At 45.9% G+C, this 17,037-nt stretch overlaps 1 protein-coding gene across 2 annotated transcripts; it reads left to right on the forward strand.

The window, feature by feature from the left end:
* Positions 1 to 2,505: 2,505 nt before the first annotated feature.
* Positions 2,506 to 16,292, forward strand: sart3 (spliceosome associated factor 3, U4/U6 recycling protein). Of its 2 annotated transcripts, XM_029246375.1 has the most exons (20): positions 2,506 to 2,736; positions 3,342 to 3,468; positions 3,988 to 4,092; positions 4,184 to 4,368; positions 5,074 to 5,179; positions 5,957 to 6,081; positions 6,538 to 6,693; positions 7,378 to 7,516; positions 8,485 to 8,556; positions 10,195 to 10,302; positions 10,387 to 10,464; positions 10,772 to 10,830; positions 11,353 to 11,462; positions 12,212 to 12,324; positions 12,409 to 12,485; positions 12,654 to 12,825; positions 13,537 to 13,991; positions 14,078 to 14,230; positions 14,933 to 15,120; positions 15,664 to 16,292. In XM_029246375.1, exons 1-20 carry the CDS (start codon positions 2,545 to 2,547, stop codon positions 15,845 to 15,847), a joined length of 2,904 nt encoding a protein of 967 aa, XP_029102208.1. In that variant the 5' UTR covers positions 2,506 to 2,544; the 3' UTR covers positions 15,848 to 16,292. The 2 variants fall into 2 exon arrangements, with proteins under 2 accessions (XP_029102208.1, XP_018604665.1); XM_018749149.2 differs by lacking the exon at positions 8,485 to 8,556 and having other exon boundaries at positions 2,507 to 2,736.
* Positions 16,293 to 17,037: the final 745 nt, after the last annotated feature.

Consider the following 17,037-nt stretch of genomic DNA (forward strand, 5'->3'; position numbering starts at 1 on the left):
TTATTTAACTGACTGACAGCTTAGAGCATTAGCTCAGCAACTACAATTATTAACACATTTCTGCCGGAGGATTGATCTTACTGTAGCAATTTAAAATTTGTACATTGGCCAAGGAAGCTACAGCAAGAATTCAACCCAGAAACCCTGACATTGCAAGACAACAGCACTAAACTAATCCATTTTTTGCAACTTGCTGCCTGTGTAAATGACAACGAAAACTAGAGACAAATAAATGTGCCTTCACCTATACTCACCTATACTCAGTTCTTCTACAAAACATCACAAAGAATTGCAGCTCTTTTAAACTGTACCCCTTGGTTTCAACTGAATACCAGTTTACTGATTGTCGGTGTACGAATGCTGTCTGCTCCTTCTTACGACAATTCGTAGTACAAGTCCTTACTTGAACAATCTTGCCCTTGTTCACTCCACAGCAGCTGTGGGGTAAGGAGAGGCCAGCTGTTGGGTTGTTGGTCAGAGCTCATTTTAATATATGATACTGTACTTGGTACATATTACCCCTTGAATGCCACTCTTCACTCATGTCTCCTAGAAGATCTACTGTTTCAGTCTGTAATTCATCAGCATATAGCATGAACATACATCAAAACATAAAACAAATAATACAAGTGGATGGGCTATAAGGAAAATTAGCATTTAACGTTTAAAAGCTCACATAAAATAATCCATTCTTTGATACTGAAAAAAAATTTCAGAGCTCTATTGTGACATGTGAATTGGTTATAAAAATTATACTACTATGACTACTAGTATATTTACATACCCATTTCACTTGTCATCATTATTATTGGCATGGCTTATTGCCCATCCACTCGTTCTGCTGTACAGCTATCCACATGTGGCTGCATGAGCAGCTGTGGTCCACTGTGAATGTGTCAAGACAGGAATTTACCAGCCCAGGGGAACAAGGTGAGTGAGATGCTGGCTCCTTAGCTGGTTCTTCACTTTTAATTTTTAGGGCATTGTCACTGTGCAAGTGAACCAAATCATTGAAACAAACACACAGGCAATGACAAAAATTGCTTATGTGACACACATGACCACATGGCTACTGAATGATTCACCTGTTCTTCCCTTTGTTCTGTTGCCATGGAGCTGAATGGTGGAACCACATCCAAATGTGTTGAACCCGACATCCATTCACATCTTCTCAGTCTGAGGACAAGTCAAAGTTCTTCTGCCATACAGCTATACACTCTGTAAACAAGTCTGAGGCGTTTTATTTCTTCAGAAAGAGGAATTGAGACACCAACATCTTACAATGCAAAGGAGTTCAAATAAAGAGCTCTCCGTGCATGTTCACACTCCTTGTTGAGGGAGCTAGAACACCAAAAGGATGGCTGTCATGTCAAAGCAACCGGAGGGCTGTTGGTTCAGGTGCCACACGGATCTGTGCTGCAGTGTCCTTGAGCCTAAAATGCTTGAGTTCCCTGCACTAACAACTAATACACACACACACACATTTTCAGAACCGCTTGTCCCTTACGGGGTCACGGAGCCTACCTGGCAACACAGGGCGTAAGGCCGGAGGGGGAAGGGGACACACCCAGGACAGGACGCCAGTCTGCCGCAAGGCACCCCAAGCGGGACTTGAACCCCAGACCCACCGAAGAGCAGGACTGTGGTCCAACCCACTGCGCCACCACACCCCCCTAACAACTAATAGGTATATATATATCACTTTGGAGTTTCATTTTGCTGCTTAGAGTGAGCACTAAAATAAATAAAAAAAAACAAACTACAGTAATAACAGTAATATGAGCTTATGCTGTCGCTGGCGGAGCACACGCATCAGTAAGTTTATGTCCCTTAAGAAACTTCCAAGGGAGAACTGACAGGTGACAGGAGGTTCACAGAAATGTAACTGACTAAATTTACTAAATCAAGTAAAAAGTAGAATTAATGTCACACGTTACTGTGAAAAGTTCATTTTTTCCACCTAATTTAGTAATGATGAAGTAATGTAACCTGTTACCAACCAACTGACTACTGAGTGTAATCATCATATGTAAACACATCAAATAAGGCACTGCGAAAGTGGCAGCTACTGTAAACTAACTTCTTAACAACAGACTATGTATGAAAGTATACTGTGGGTTGCAATGATAATATACCCTATCCTGCGATAAAAATCAGAGTAGCTGTATACGAAATATCGTTAAGAGACAGATGCCCCCCCCGAACTTTGTACCCGCACACTTAACCGCAAGCTTCGCTCTGCGCGTGCGACGTCGTACCACACCAACATGGCGCCAATGGGAGGGCATTTTGTCACGTGGTTTTCATACACGACGCTGCGTAAAATGATCTTTGTCGTGCCCGAAATATTAATCGAAAGTGTATGTACTAAATAATAACAGATTATTGTAAAAACAATATTATATGCACACTGTTGCATATTTATAATGTGATAATATTTATATGACCAGACTTTTTGAAACAGAACGTCGCCTTTCAGGATTATTGAGATCAGGCTCATTGCGGGGCACCTCTTCGCTGTTACCAGGCAGATCGAGTCCCAAGATGGCGGCAAAGGGGAGCGAGGAGAAGACGCAGTTTCAAGAGATGGAGGAGGAGGCGACGAGCGCGGCGGAGAAAGATATTGAGTCCGAACAGGAGGAAGGTATGGGTGTCGAGGACTCTTCCGAAGAGGAAGACGAATCGTCCGAGGACGAGAAGGAGAACGAAGCGGAAATACAGCGTTTGGAGGAGCAGGTAAAATGAATGAAATGTGTGTGGAGGATGCGATGCCGAGCGAGCGTGTGCCTGTGCGGTATCCCGGCGCCCGGCTGCACAGTCAGTGCACTCCAGATACATATCAACAGTGTTTGGAAGTAGAAGTTATTTGTAATACAGATAATGAGGCACACCGGCGTGTGCGTGGGAAGTTCAGTTGCCAATCGACACGATGATTCAATGAGCCGGCTGCTCGTCGCTTCCCCTGACCTGAGCGCGCGGACTGTGTGTCAACGCTGAAGGTCTGCGCTCATCGGTCTTCAGGAGTCTTTCCAAGCCGTTTCCCAGTGCGGGCACCTTATTTATTGCTGCGTTACATTTCAAACCCCTGGTGGTTTTAGCGAACGCGCGCCCATGCATGCGCGATCACGACGCGCGCTACTGAGCCCGCGTGTTCGCACGACTCGCCTGACTGGACAACGCCGGTGCGTGGTGCCTTCGCCCCTGACCCCGTGCGAGTGCGCTCCCCCTCACTGTCCCCAGTCCCATGTGTGCTTAACCTTTGCCCGTGGGGGGTGGCTGCTGCAGGTGTGTGTCATCTTGCTCCTTCCTGTGGACATCTGTGTGTGTGTGTCCCACTACAGCTGTCCATCAATGCCTTCGACTACAACTGCCACGTGGACCTGATCAAGCTGCTGAGGCAGGAGGGTGAGCTGCTGCGGCTGCGCAGGGCGCGCCAGAAGATGAGCGAGCTCTTCCCGCTGACCGAAGGTGGGCTCAGATCCCTCGCTCAATGGTGGCGGGTGGAGCTGCTGTTAGAACCCGTGTTCGGCACTGTGGCTGGTGACTAGAGCTGGCACTTTGCACTGAGGAGCCAGGTTCGAATCCTACCTCCTGCCACAGTCCCCTTGGGTGAGTTACTCACCCTAAATAGAAATAGCTCCCTTAAAAGATGCCCACCTGCATAAATGGGCAAATAATCATAAGCAGCTTAACACTGCAAGTCAATTTTGAGATGAATGAATGCAAATGTAAAAAAACACCTGAGGTGCAGGGAGGGAGCACATGATGTGGGTGTACTTCCCTTTTACTTGACCACAGTGGTGTGACAAAGGTGAACGTGGGAACATCCTGCTTGCTTTTCAGTAAGGCTACGTGTGCATGACTTCAGTGAGTACTACTGATTGTATTTTGGGTGCCCCTGCACACCGGTGCGCTGCACTTATTATAAGTGGCCCCCGAGGACCCGGCTCAGGCCCTCACTGTGCTCATGCTTTCTGTGCTCGGCAGAGATCTGGCTGGACTGGCTCAAAGACGAGATCCGTATGACGGAGGAGGAGCCGAACCGCGGGAGCATATACGAGCTGTTTGAGAGGGCTGTGAAGGATTACATCTGTGAGTGCCCGCCTGGGTCGTCCCACGAGGGACTGCCAAGAATCGCATCAGCAATTGTTGATCTGAATTTGGTGTTAATTTGTGGCTGCAGGCCCCGAGATTTGGCTGGAGTATGCCCAGTACTCCATCGGGGGGATGGGGGCACCTGGCGGCATTGACAAGGTGCGTTCCATCTTCGAAAGAGCCCTCATGGCAGTGGGCCTCCATATGACGAAGGGTGCCGCCCTCTGGGAAGCCTACCGGGAGTTCGAGAATGCCATCCTGGCCACCGTGCAGGTGAGGGTTCGGCATGACGAGTGACGTGTGTCTTGCAACATCAGTGCTGATCTGGGAGTGTGTTTGGGTTAGCACTTGTACCCTGTGCAAGACACTTCACTAGTAGTAGCGTATGGGCTCACCTGTCTCTGTCTGACAAAAGACAATAGGGCAGCAGATATTCAGGAGTGCTGCCTTGTGCTTAAAAGTTGCAGGTTTGAGACCCTCTTCTTGCTGTACTATTGTGGAAGAAGGTCAGTAAATTTGACCCATGTAACTGGGGGAAATGCTGCTAGTAGCTTGATGTTTTAAGTCAGTGTGGAGAAATACATCAGTTCAATTTAAATGTAAACATTCCTTAAACACCACAGAAATGTTTTGATCAGTCTTACTTTTTTTTTTTTTTTTCTCTCCATTTTTACGAGTCCAATCTCAGGAACTGTTTTCTGTATTTGCTTATGAAGTCATCTTGTGTGTGCTGCACAAAAAACATTGTGTGTTTGATTGTTGGGCCACCGCTTTGGCAGCATGACCTTTCACTGAAGTTCACTGACACAGTAGGAGAAGAACAGTTGAAATATTGAAACATTTGCAACTGTGCCTTGTGCTCAGTGCCTCCTGACAACGTCCTCCGGCACAAAATGTGTGGGTTCCGGGGCTCTGTTTGTTACCTTGGCTGTGGCTGCCAGACCCTGGCAAGAGAGAGTCTCCCTCCTCTTTCTGCAGCCTCCCGCGGGCAGTGTTCCCACCCGTGAGCAGCAGGAACTCGTGAACGCTCAACTCGAGCGCATCCACATGTTGTTCCGGCGCCAGCTGGCCATTCCCTTAATGGGTAAGCAAAGCTTTCAGCTTTATGGGGGGGGGGTGGCTTTGGGAACAACAGCACTGGCTCCTACTGCACCTTCTGACCCAGATGCACCTGAACAGCGTTTCCAAAAAGGGGCACAGTTGTTGTTGGGCTCTTTCCCCCTTATTGTATTACAGCGCTGGGTGGCAGATTTTTTTTTCTTTTTTTCCCCTCTTTTGTGTGTGTGTGTGTGTCTGTTGCTAAGCCCTCCATGGCTGTTCTCCTTCTTCCACCAAGCCTTTTATGGCACGCCTTGCCAGCTCTGTCCACGCGAAGGCTATGGCTCCGATGCGGCCAGATGGTGCGGGTGCTGCATTCAGTTTGGTGGTTTGTTCTCTGCACCTGGGGCCTGTGTGTGTGTGTTAAACCTGCTTCCTACCCAGCACATGCCAACTTTCAGATGAAGCCCCTGGTTTTTGTTTGTTTCTTTACCATGCTCTTATAGCCCTTTTTTTCCCAAGCGTGTTTCTTTTAGAATAAAATTTTTGAATGAGCCATAGACCAGGGATTTGACTCTGCTCATTGAGGCATGTGTCTGTATTGAGCTCATTATATGCAGTGTTTTTATTTATTTGGGTAGCTTTAAGCATGTCTGGTTGTATCTGTGCACCATACTACAATATGAGTACTCCTTTGTGAGCAGAGTGTGGAAGTAGACTTAAGTCTCCTTGACCCTGCGCGGTGTGGAAGGCCCTTGACATGAGGTGCTCTGTCCTACCAGGGCTGTACAGTTCAGGTGCTGATGCTTCCTCTCACTTGCAGACATGGAGGCAACGCGTGCCGAGTACGAGGAATGGTCGGATAGGGGCGTGGAGGAGACCATCACGCAGCAGTACAAGAAGGCCCTGCAGCAGATGGAGAAGTACCGGCCATTTGAGGAAGCCCTGGTACTGTGGCTGTCTAACCCTCCTCGGTGTCATGGCTTATGTTCCAGACTGTAGTTGTTGGCAGCAGGTGGTGGTGGTTGTAGCTGTATCCTTGCACTCACTGAGAGTCCAGGTCACCATTCAATGTAATTAATGTAATTTATCTGTCATCACTTCTTTCGGTTTTTTCTCGGGGTTCCAGTGTGTTTGATCGTTCACCAAAGCAAGGTTTATATGGAGTCTGAGACCCTGACATTTCTAGTATTATTGAAAAGTATCAAATCTTTGGTTCTGATTTGGAATGTAACGCCAAGCAGAGCTTCCTGAAAGCACCGTATTGCACGGGAACACAGTTAAGCTGCTGAGCTGTAAAAATTCGCGCTACATTTTTGGGCTCCATAAACACCTCCAGCAGACTGTGTAATGTGCTTTTTGTGAGCTGTGTGTAGCAGTGTCTTCGTTTTGATGTTCTTGCAGCTGGTGGCTGAGCCCCCCAAGCTGGCTGAATACCAAGCCTACATCGACTACGAGCTGAAAGAGGGGGACCCGGCCCGCATTCAGATCATCTTTGAACGTGCTCTTGTAGAGAACTGCCTCGTACCTGACCTGTGGGCCAAATGCACCAAGTACCTGGTGAGAGTCTGGTTCCTGCAGCCTTACATGGTCGGGGGACCTCTGACATTATGGTGTTTACAGCACTCAGTCCTGAAGGTAGAATCAGTGCGTAACTGGGTTTACAATGATGGCAAACGACAGATCATCACATGTAACACAGTTTGGACAGGACGTTGTTTATAAAAGTAATCTCAGTATAACTGTAAATTACATAAACTAATAAGAGAAGGAAACTGTTCAGTTTGCGTTGTTCTCCTTAGCGCCACTGGCATATAGTAAATGTAACACACCAACCAGTTTTAATTTCTCAGAGGACTCGCATGGTTTGAACTATGATCAGATCCCTCATGAAATCTGAAAAGTGTTCAGTTTTATGGTATTAAATCTAGTGAAACATCTTTTCTAAACCCTTTCCTGTTTAATGTGAAGATTACTTGCTAAATTTATATGATCTAAAATGCCTTCCTGGATAACAGATTCCCTAAATTGCTGGATTATTACTAAGAATAATAAAGGACATGTTATGTAAGAGGAGCATGGGAAGTTTTTTTGTTTTGGAATTCCTTCATAAATCACTTCTGCGGGGGGCTTTAATACATAAGAACTACCTTGGCTTGCCTCCCAGACACCCTGACTGGGAAAGACCTCAGTCTTTGGACCTGAAATTGTCAGAACAAGGAGTTGCACTGTGTTCTCTTCCAGGATCGCCAGCTGAAGATCCGAGATCTGGTGTTGTCCTGTCATGACCGGGCCGTGCGAAACTGTCCCTGGACAATGGACCTGTGGAGGAATTACCTGCTTGCGCTGGAGAGACATGGGGCAGAACATCAGGTGGTGACAGGTGTGTGAAAGACGCAGTGAGACAGGAGTCCTGGAGACATGGGCCAGACAGGGAATCAAATTCAGAGTCAACAGTGCCCTGTTGCTATAGAAACACTTTTTGCTATGGAAACAATCCTCTTTTCAAACTCTCACTTTTATGCGGTTTCTAAATGTTTCTTCTATTTTATGACATTCGTTGTACAGGTCTCTACATAGGAGTTTGTAATTTGCTCCATAGCCTTTCTTGTTCATTGAAGACTTGCAGTGCAGCTTTGTGGCTCACAGCACTTTGAACGTTAGGCTTGCTGTGTGAACGTTCACAGTGATGCTGACTTTGGAACAGAGGTGGGCGAGCGGCAGCGCAAGTCATTAAGCTGCTGGCACACAAAGTGCAGCCCGAGTAGCATTAATAGGAGTGTGTGCTTGTGTATGACTGAGCTGTGATTTGAATCCTGTTCAGTTAATTTTAACATGAACTTGTGAGTTGCAGGGTTCTGTGTCCCCTGGTCTTATGGGAGAAACACAATTGGTCCTCCACAGACAGATGTGACTTTGGACCATTTGGGGTTTGGACATTCATCCCTGTGTTCCTGTCCCCACGTTTGGTTCATCTGCTTTAGTAGTCATTTTTATTTATTTCACGAAAAGGTTATTTTATTTTCAGAACTTTTTTAGTTTCTGAATGATTTAAACAATGACCAGTGAAAGACAACAGCTGTATAACTTGAAAATAATGCAGCATGAAAACACAATTATAATACCATTCTGTATTTTAACAGGAATAATGTGTGAAATTAGAAGTATAACAAATCCCGTTTATGCAACATTGCATTCATATGTGTAAATTGCTTGAATAGACTTATGGCTTGTATAGTACAGTGTAAGGGGTTTGTGATATGTCATGAAGTCAACTTACGATGACATCGCAATGGAACCCTGTTGAAAACCACCTGTACCTCACTCACTTGCTCATTAACCGCTTATCAGGATCCTATCCTGGAATCACTGGGTGCAAGGCTGGTGGAATTCACTCTGAACAGGATGCCATTCCATCGCAGGGTAGGCGGCCACACACACACACACACACACACACACACACACACACACACACACTGTCTGAAACCGCTTGTCCCAAACAGGGTCGCGGCAAACGGGAGCCTAACCTGGCCACACAGGCCGCAAGGCAGGAGGGGGAGGGGACACGCCTAGGATGGGACACCAGTCTGCCATAAGGAACCCCAGACCTGCTACAGAGTGGCACCTGGCCAAACCTGCTGCGCCACTGTGCCTCCCAAGCACGCACACACGCACGCACACACACAATGGGCAATTTAGAGTATCCAGTTCACCTGACCTGCATGTCTTTAGACTGTCGGAGGAAACCTTCCTAGATGTGAGGTGAACATGTAAATTCCACACGCTGAGCTAGACTCAAACCAACACCCATCCACCCCGTGGGTAAGCGGGCAGAAGGAGGCAGTGATAAACTATTGTCCGTACCCTCCCTCCCTGTCAAAACCAAGAGTCAACTTTGAGTCAGTGGGACCTGCCCTGATCCAGCCATACTCTTGCGATGATTATGCGCTTTATGAAATCCTCTTGTATGTGATGGGCTGGCAGGCAGTAGAACGTGACTTACGTCTTCCCTGTGCTCTTCACCATCTGATGACAATACATGCAAGTTGAGTAGGAACAGTGGTACAACTAAAAGAAAGCACACATCATGAACCTGTTGAAGTGATTCCAGATGCCGCCTTTTCGCCACCATTGTCAGCTGAATGGCAGCACACTGTCCTGCCCAAGGTCCCTGAGACCTCCTTTTACAGTCAAGCTGGTAGCAGGGTACTGACCTGGCAGTTCCCTGCTTCCCAAAATGGTGCTAAAGGGTAAAAATAACCTAAATTGTTGGCCTTAACTTGATAAAACAATTTCACACCAAATGAATAAATGCTGCATGTGTTTTGAGTGAGTGTGTTTCACTGATGCATGGATGAGTAACCCCTTGTAAGTAGTGTATCTAGCAAATGTAGTCACCTTGGTGAATAAGGTGTGTGGGCTAGTAACACTACATAGTATCTGTTGTAAGTCGCTTTGGACAAAAGCGTCTGCTAAGTGAATAAATGTAAGTGTAATGTTTTGTTGGCCTGACAGCACAAAAGAAAAAGTGGGAATTTTGTAAGTTAATAAGCGTGTTATCAGGAGCTTATTAACAAGAAATGACATTGCCAGTCTCACTGTATCTACCTGCTCTTTGTGTTACTGGTAAATGGTGTCCATTCCAACTCTAATCACTATATTCAAACAATTGCACTGTCAACAGTTGATTAACAATTAACCAAGAAATATCGTTAAATAAGTAATTTGTAGAATAAGACCTAAAACTCGTTTAATGAAAGCTGTCCACTTCGTTGGTAAACTCATGTGGAAGGACACCCTCGGCCAGGATGCGACTGAAAAATCGGAATAAATAAATGAATAGGAAGGGTAAAACAATGTATACAGCTGGTACTTAGGTGACTTTAAAAAATGTTGAGTGTTTTTCTTGTGGGATCCTGCCTGCTGCTTTCTTAAACATTGTCCAGAGAACTTTGAGTGGGGAAAATTCTTCAGGTACTCAAATGAAATTTCCAAATAATGCAAATCAGCGAAGCGCCAAGACACACCCCTTTGCAGTACCCTTTCCCTCCTTCTTCTCAGGCACCTTTGAAAAGGCCCTGAACGCCGGGTTCATTCAGGCCACTGACTATGTGGACATTTGGCAGGCATACCTGGACTACCTGAGGCGGCGTGTAGATTTCACTAAAGGTAAGATGCAACACACTAGAGTGACTAGTTTCTTTACCACTTTCAGGACTTTGCTTCCCGTACTGAGTTTCTCTCTTTTTCCAGAGTCCAGCCAGCAGCTAGAGGAGCTGCGAGCCGCCTTCACTCGCGCCCTGGACTACATGAAACAAGATGTGGAGGAGCGTATGTGTGCCCTCTGGACTTACTCACTCAGAACAGAGCTTCCCATATACCTTAGTGTCCCTTTCTACACTGTTCCGCCCACTTATTCTGGGTACTTCTAAAGCATGGTAAAATGTAATGGCACACCAAGAATGTACATCTGGGTGTATAAACCTGTTGAGGCCAAATCCAGTCCTCTTTCTGCAATATGAATGTTTGCTCAAAAATAATGACATCAGTAATACAACAGTTTAGTCATTTAGTAGAGTTTCTCACTTTATTACTTTATTCCTGCATTAATTGAGGTGGCTGTTTGTCACTTTTTCAGGATTCAGCGAAAGTGGAGACCCCTCCTGTACAATCATGCAGATTTGGGCACGCATTGAGGTGTGAGGGCATCCTCATGGTTCAACAAGAAACATGCCATTCATTTTGGTCTTAATTTTGTTTGCCGAGATCAATTTTTGGAAAATGTATTCTTGACTTACGAAAAAGTTTCTTGAAATGGGTTGTGCTGTTTTTTATTAGTTATATGTTGCTTGGGGGAGCAGATGGTGTAGTGGTTAGAGCGTTAAGTGGTTAAGAATCACGCATTTGCATATGTCTGTTTTTCTGCTAATATAATGCACAAATTGTATTTTCTATGAGATGTACATCACTTTGAAGAAAAGTGTCTAAGTGAATAAATATAAATGTAGGGCTTCCACCATTTAAAAGGTTTGAATCCAACTGTAGTCCCCTTGCTGTAGTCCCCTTAAGCAAGGTGCTTTTCCTAATTGCTCCAGTAAAAAAGTAAGCTGTTTAAATGAGTAAATCAGCGTAAGTAGTATACTGCACATATTCAACACCATAATTTGCTTTGGAGGCAAGTGTCATCTAAATGATATGAAAATGAACTTGATTTTGCAGGCTTTACATTGCAAGAACATACAGAAAGCACGGGAATTGTGGGACAACATAATGACTAAAGGAAATGCCAAATATGCCAACATGTGGCTGGAGTACTACAACCTGGAGAGGTAACCCTCTGATTTTTAGTAGACACCTCACTTAGTCTGAATGCAAAATTGTTACTGCGGTGGTCAGTTCCTCTTAAGATGGTGCTGTGGTTACTCCCAGTTTCCATGATTTCTGCACCTTTTTGACTTTAAATTTGATCAGATCGTTTTGCTGATTTTAGTAGTATATTAATACAGAAAAGTCAGAATTGACACCAGTGCTGTTTGTTTTTTCCTTGGTGTGGAAGATAATGTAATGCGAAGTCATGGGTGTGAAAAAGTCCTTGTCCTTTCAGTCAGTAACTGGTTGCGCCACCTTTAGCTGCGATGACTGCCGTTACTAAACAATTCTTGTGGCTGTTGACCAGGGTCTCGTACTGCTGTGGAGTTTTCTGTGTTTTCTCTCTTACCTCAGTTGCATTCATATTTGGATCAATTGGGATTCATTGTTCCTTCATTGAAAACAAGGTGCCCAGTTCTTGTGGCAGGAAAACGTTCCCACATCATCACACTGCCACCACCGCATCTGACTGTTGACAGAAGATTCTAACTTTGAAATTCCGCATTTTTCCACATGTAATGAGGCTCATGTCATCGTTAAAACCGACAAATATGTTCTCAAATGTCAATGTCAAAAAGGCAAATTTGGAAAATACTTCTTCACACAATTGTATTTTGCTCTGAATTGCAGTATCTAGTGAAATGTGGCCATAGTGCTTGGTTCAGGAATCAATGTGCCAATGGGCACTGAAGGGTGTGTTTACCGACAGGTCATATGGAGATGCACTTCACTGCAGAAAGGCGCTACACCGAGCAGTGCAGTGTACATCAGACTATCCTGAACATGTGTGTGAGGTCCTGCTCACATTTGAGAGGGTAGAAGGTAGGTCTCTCGGTTTCTCTCCAGTGTATCAGTTGAAGTCCTTTAAAGTTGTTGGAGCATCATCCTCTATTGGCTTCTCCTCAGGCTCTCTGGAGGACTGGGATATTGCTGTGCAGAAGACTGAGACTCGACTGACCAGGGTCATTGAGCAGCGGGCCAAAGTGAGCAGCCTCTGGGTGCCTCCTTAAGTGTTGTGCTACCATGACGCTGATTTTGACCCATTCGTGACAAGCGCATCAATTCCACATCAGTGTTTATGAGGTAGACTGGGGATCATGTTTCTCTTCCTGTGAATGTGTGCTCAGTGCTGACTCCTAACTTCACTGCAGGTGGCTGAGAAGGAGGCCCTGCTCGCCCAGCAGGAAGAGGAGAAGACAGAGCAGCGCAAGAAGGCCAAGGCTGAAAAGAAGGCCCAGAAGAAGACGCAGAAGATGGGCCGGACTGGAGAGAAGAGGAAAGCAGAAGATGATGATGAAGGGGAGGAATGGGGGGAGGAGTCAGGTAACAACTGGAGTAGGATGGCAGGGAAAAGAAGCCTAATTAAGAATGATATTGGATGAGTCATGACCAAGTAATAACAAATGTAGAAAATCAGAATTAGCTGGATTGATGGTTAGTGTTCACACCATTCTCCTCCTACATTAATTATCTGCCCCCTAAAATCTCTAAGACCTGATTGCTTCCCTTACCCCAGCAAGAATGCTACCCTCCTCCGCCAATGGCTCCTCAGTGGTTTCGTTCACGAGAGGTCCAAAATCGAAGGTGTGCAGATTTTAGCTCCTTTGTAGGAGAATGAGCTCCCTCTCACCCTTAGACCTGCTGAATCCCTTTCAGGTTAAAAATTTTCAAAACACACCTCTTTCAGACCCACTTCTGTCCTAACAGCTCACACGTTTGCATCACACCATGTGTCATAATCACCTTTTTATGTCCAGGATACAGTTCTATAGGCAACTCAACATGTAATGTGCACCAATGAACATAGTGCTTTTGAACAAACTGGCTGTGCTTCCAAAATAGTGTTTGCATCTAGAGCTCTTCATCTGGTAAAGTGCACTTTGTTCAGCTATAACTGCAGCTTGACCAGTTCTGCTTTTTGGGCATCTTAATGTTAGTTCTGACCTGAACCTGTGGGTCTGAGATACAAGGTTTGACTGGATTTGTTGTTTGCGCTGAAAAAACTGCTGTGCTAAAACAAATGTCTGGTTGCAGAGCAACCTGCTAAGAAACACAGGGGCGAAGGGGACCCTAGCTTAGAGGATGCAGCGACAGAGGAGCTCATGGAGACCGAGAGCGGACTCTATGGCAGGAAGACGGGAGAGACTCTGAGTTCAAGAAAGGCACGGGTGGCAGCTGAGGTGACTCGCAGGGCCCAGGATGCTGCGCGGGACAAGAGGGACGATGGTGCCAGCGTCTTTGTAAGCAATCTGGCCTTTTCCATGGAGGACCCAGAGAAGAAGATGAGGGACCTGTTCCAGGACTGTGGCTCCATAGAGCAGATCCGCCCAATCTATAACACCAGGGGGACCTTTCGGGGCTATTGCTACGTGCAGTTTGAGGACAAGGCATCGGTCCCTAATGCACTGAAGTTGGACCGCCGGGAGGTAGATGGCAGACCCATGTTTGTGTCTCCTTGCGTGGACAAAAACAAGAACCCGAACTTCAAGGTACCCTTGGGAGACGTAAAGTAGGAGAGGGTGGTGGCGATGCCGGAGAAGCTGCTGTCATTCATGGAATGTCTTTTTATTGGTAGGTTTTCAAGTACAGCACAACTCTGGAGAAACACAAGCTCTTCATTTCGGGTCTTCCATACAGCTGCACCAGGGAGCAGCTGGATGAGTTGTGTAAAGAGCACGGCACGGTCAAGGACATCCGACTGGTTACCAACCGTTCTGGGAAGCCCAAGGTTGGCCTTGTGTTGCCTTCTGGCTTTTTCCACACCTGTCTTTAAATGGGCGTCTTGATTGTTAGTATGTTAGTTTACTTTTACACTTGTCCCCATCATTAAGACTCTGTCAATAGAGACTTAATCAGGACTGTGTTTCAAAATTGTGCCAAGTGTGTATATAAGAGGGACTGAGAGGCAATTTGGTTTAATTTTCTTATGAGACATGTCTTTGTCCTCCTCAATCTAGTTCTCACACGTTGTCACAGCAGGTTTATTTTACACACACACAGGTTTTTAAAATTGTGAAATTTTGACAAATAGCTTGTCTTGACCCTGCAGACCCAAAATGTGTGCTCCCTGGGGGAGAGGCAGGAAGAAAAAATAACACATGTTGAACTAATTTCTGTATTTTAAAGTCGAAGAAAAAAGTTTCAGTGAAATGAAAACATTGATTGCTCCCACATGTGTTCCCAGTGTGGACTCTCATTGCCAGATGTTGAGTGGTGAATTTTTCACCATAAAAAGTTAACACAAGTAATTTTATTGAATTAACTGGGACCACTTAACAGGATGAGCCTATTATAAAATTTATATATATATTTATATAAATTTATTTATAAAAATATATGAGTGCTGTTTGTGTGTTCTTAGCTATCCTCACCGAACATGCCGAGTGAGGCGCTGTGCAAAAACACACTCTCATTGGTGTGATTCAACCAGGGCCTCGCGTACGTGGAGTATGAAGACGAGGCGCAAGCCTCCCACGCCGTGCTCAAGATGGATGGAATGCTTCTTGAGGGCCACACTCTGACTGTTGCTATTAGCAACCCACCGCGCAGGAATGTGCTGGACAAGCCTGATGGGAGCAGAGCCCCGGGTGCCGTGATGCCTCGCCAGGTCTACGGAGCGTAAGTAGGAGCAGGAGTCTGATCCTGGGAGCATTGGGAAAAGCGATGATGTGAATGACAGTCGGATGAAACAAACTCGAGATGACACTCGATAGGACTGTATGACTGTACAACTCCTTGGACCTTGAATGAAGAGGGCAGCTCAGAGCGTCGTAGTCAGAGATGCTGCCTTTTGAATGTGAAAGGTTGCAGGTTCAAATGACACCTCCAGTTGTAGGTCCCTTGAGCAAGGTCTTTCCCCGTGAATTGCTTCGGTAAAATTACCCAGGTGTATAGATGGGTAAATAGTTGTAGGTACAGTAACATTGTACATTGCTTTGAAGAAGAGTGTCAGCTAAAAGATCAAGTGTGGTACACTAGTAAATGGTGTAACAGCTCGTGACACGGTTCTGTTGCGGCAACCTGGTTGTGTGTCGACTGTTGCCAGTTGCTCGTCACCGCTCTCCATTATTTTGCTGCCGTTTGGCTTAAGGCTGCACTGCATAGGGAGGAAGTCTGTGGATTTAATGGTGGTGGCCTCTTGTTGGCCTTGTGTTTCCACAGAAGGGGTAAAGGTCGCACACAGCTGTCCATGCTGCCCCGCGCCCTCAATCGGCAGGCCGGCGCCGAGCCCAAGGCCGAAAATGGGACCCTGCAGAACCCTGGCACGGCCGGCGCCTCGGGCTTCGAAGCACAGACTAAGTCTCTGTCAAACGCCGATTTCTCCAGGATGCTCAACAAGAAATAAACTGAAAAAGAAAAGGGGAAGAAACTGCCTTTTTATGGAAGCCATTTTGTGTCCTTAAACAGAAGAGAGAACCGAAGTACAGGTGTAAATACGTGATCTGCTCCCCCTGTTCTCCACCTCCCGAGTTCCCGTGTTGCCTGTCCTCTGAGAGAAAGCCTTAATCCGCCAGGGCTCCTTACGTTTTCGTCTTTTAATTTTGCAAACAGGAGAATCAGCCTCTCCTTTGGAGACAAGTGTGGTGGAGAAAAGGATTTGTTTTAATAAACCTGTTTTTATGCGTGTATATATTATGTGCACATACCTCATTGTATAGGATGTGTCTTAGTCCCCTGATGGGAAGGCAAGGCTTAGATGGATCCTGTGGTGTTTTTTTCCTTTCTTTTCCTTAGAGAGATGTAAAAACAACGCAATTTGTGACTGCTGTTTTTTTTTTTTTTTTTTTTTTTTTTTTTTTTAAGGGATTTATGCAAGAGCTTGTGTTTCACTGAAATCTCAGATGTATTATAGAGACTATATAGAACTATAGATGATCTGCTATCTCTTTTGCACTTAGTCCAGGTGGAGTGGTTCTGCCCCCTCAACACTGGCCCTTTGCCCTGGGGCGTCTGTCCTTGGCGCTTACTGTAAATGCAGTCGCAGCATCCGGGTGCGAAGTTGGCTCATACGAGTGATTTGTTCACAGTAGCCTTGTTTGAGCTCCTGGCCATTCCTTCGTGTTCGCTGAGCTGCGTGCACACCTTCTGTCATGGGCCTACCTGCCAGAGCCCCCCGGATCCACTCTACAAGTCCTGTACCTTTGGTTGTACCTTTACGTAGATATTGCTCATCGACGGCGCTGTCCACGGGTGCTCGTTCAGACCAGTGTGTGTGTGTGTGCGTGCGTGTCTCTGAAACCCAGCATTCTGCTTGAAAAGGCTGATGACCATCTCTCACATTGAGGGTGTTTACAGTTACTAAAAAACAAAAACACGAAAAAGAGCAGGAACGGGGGTGGCCTTTGGCGTTTCCTCTGGCGTCCGCGTGCTCATGAGCATCAATGTATGGCCAGTCCCATTCCGCTCCTTGTTCTTTCCTTTTCAGTTACTCAGCCTGTGCCGTCACTGCAAGTTTACCCTGCCTTACCCGTAGTCCTCAATAATAGCCATACAGGAAGGTTGGTGATAGTATCACTGTGAAATGGACTCTTCTCG

This window comes from Scleropages formosus, chromosome 19, assembly GCF_900964775.1.
Source record: "Scleropages formosus chromosome 19, fSclFor1.1, whole genome shotgun sequence".
NCBI lineage: Eukaryota > Metazoa > Chordata > Actinopteri > Osteoglossiformes > Osteoglossidae > Scleropages > Scleropages formosus.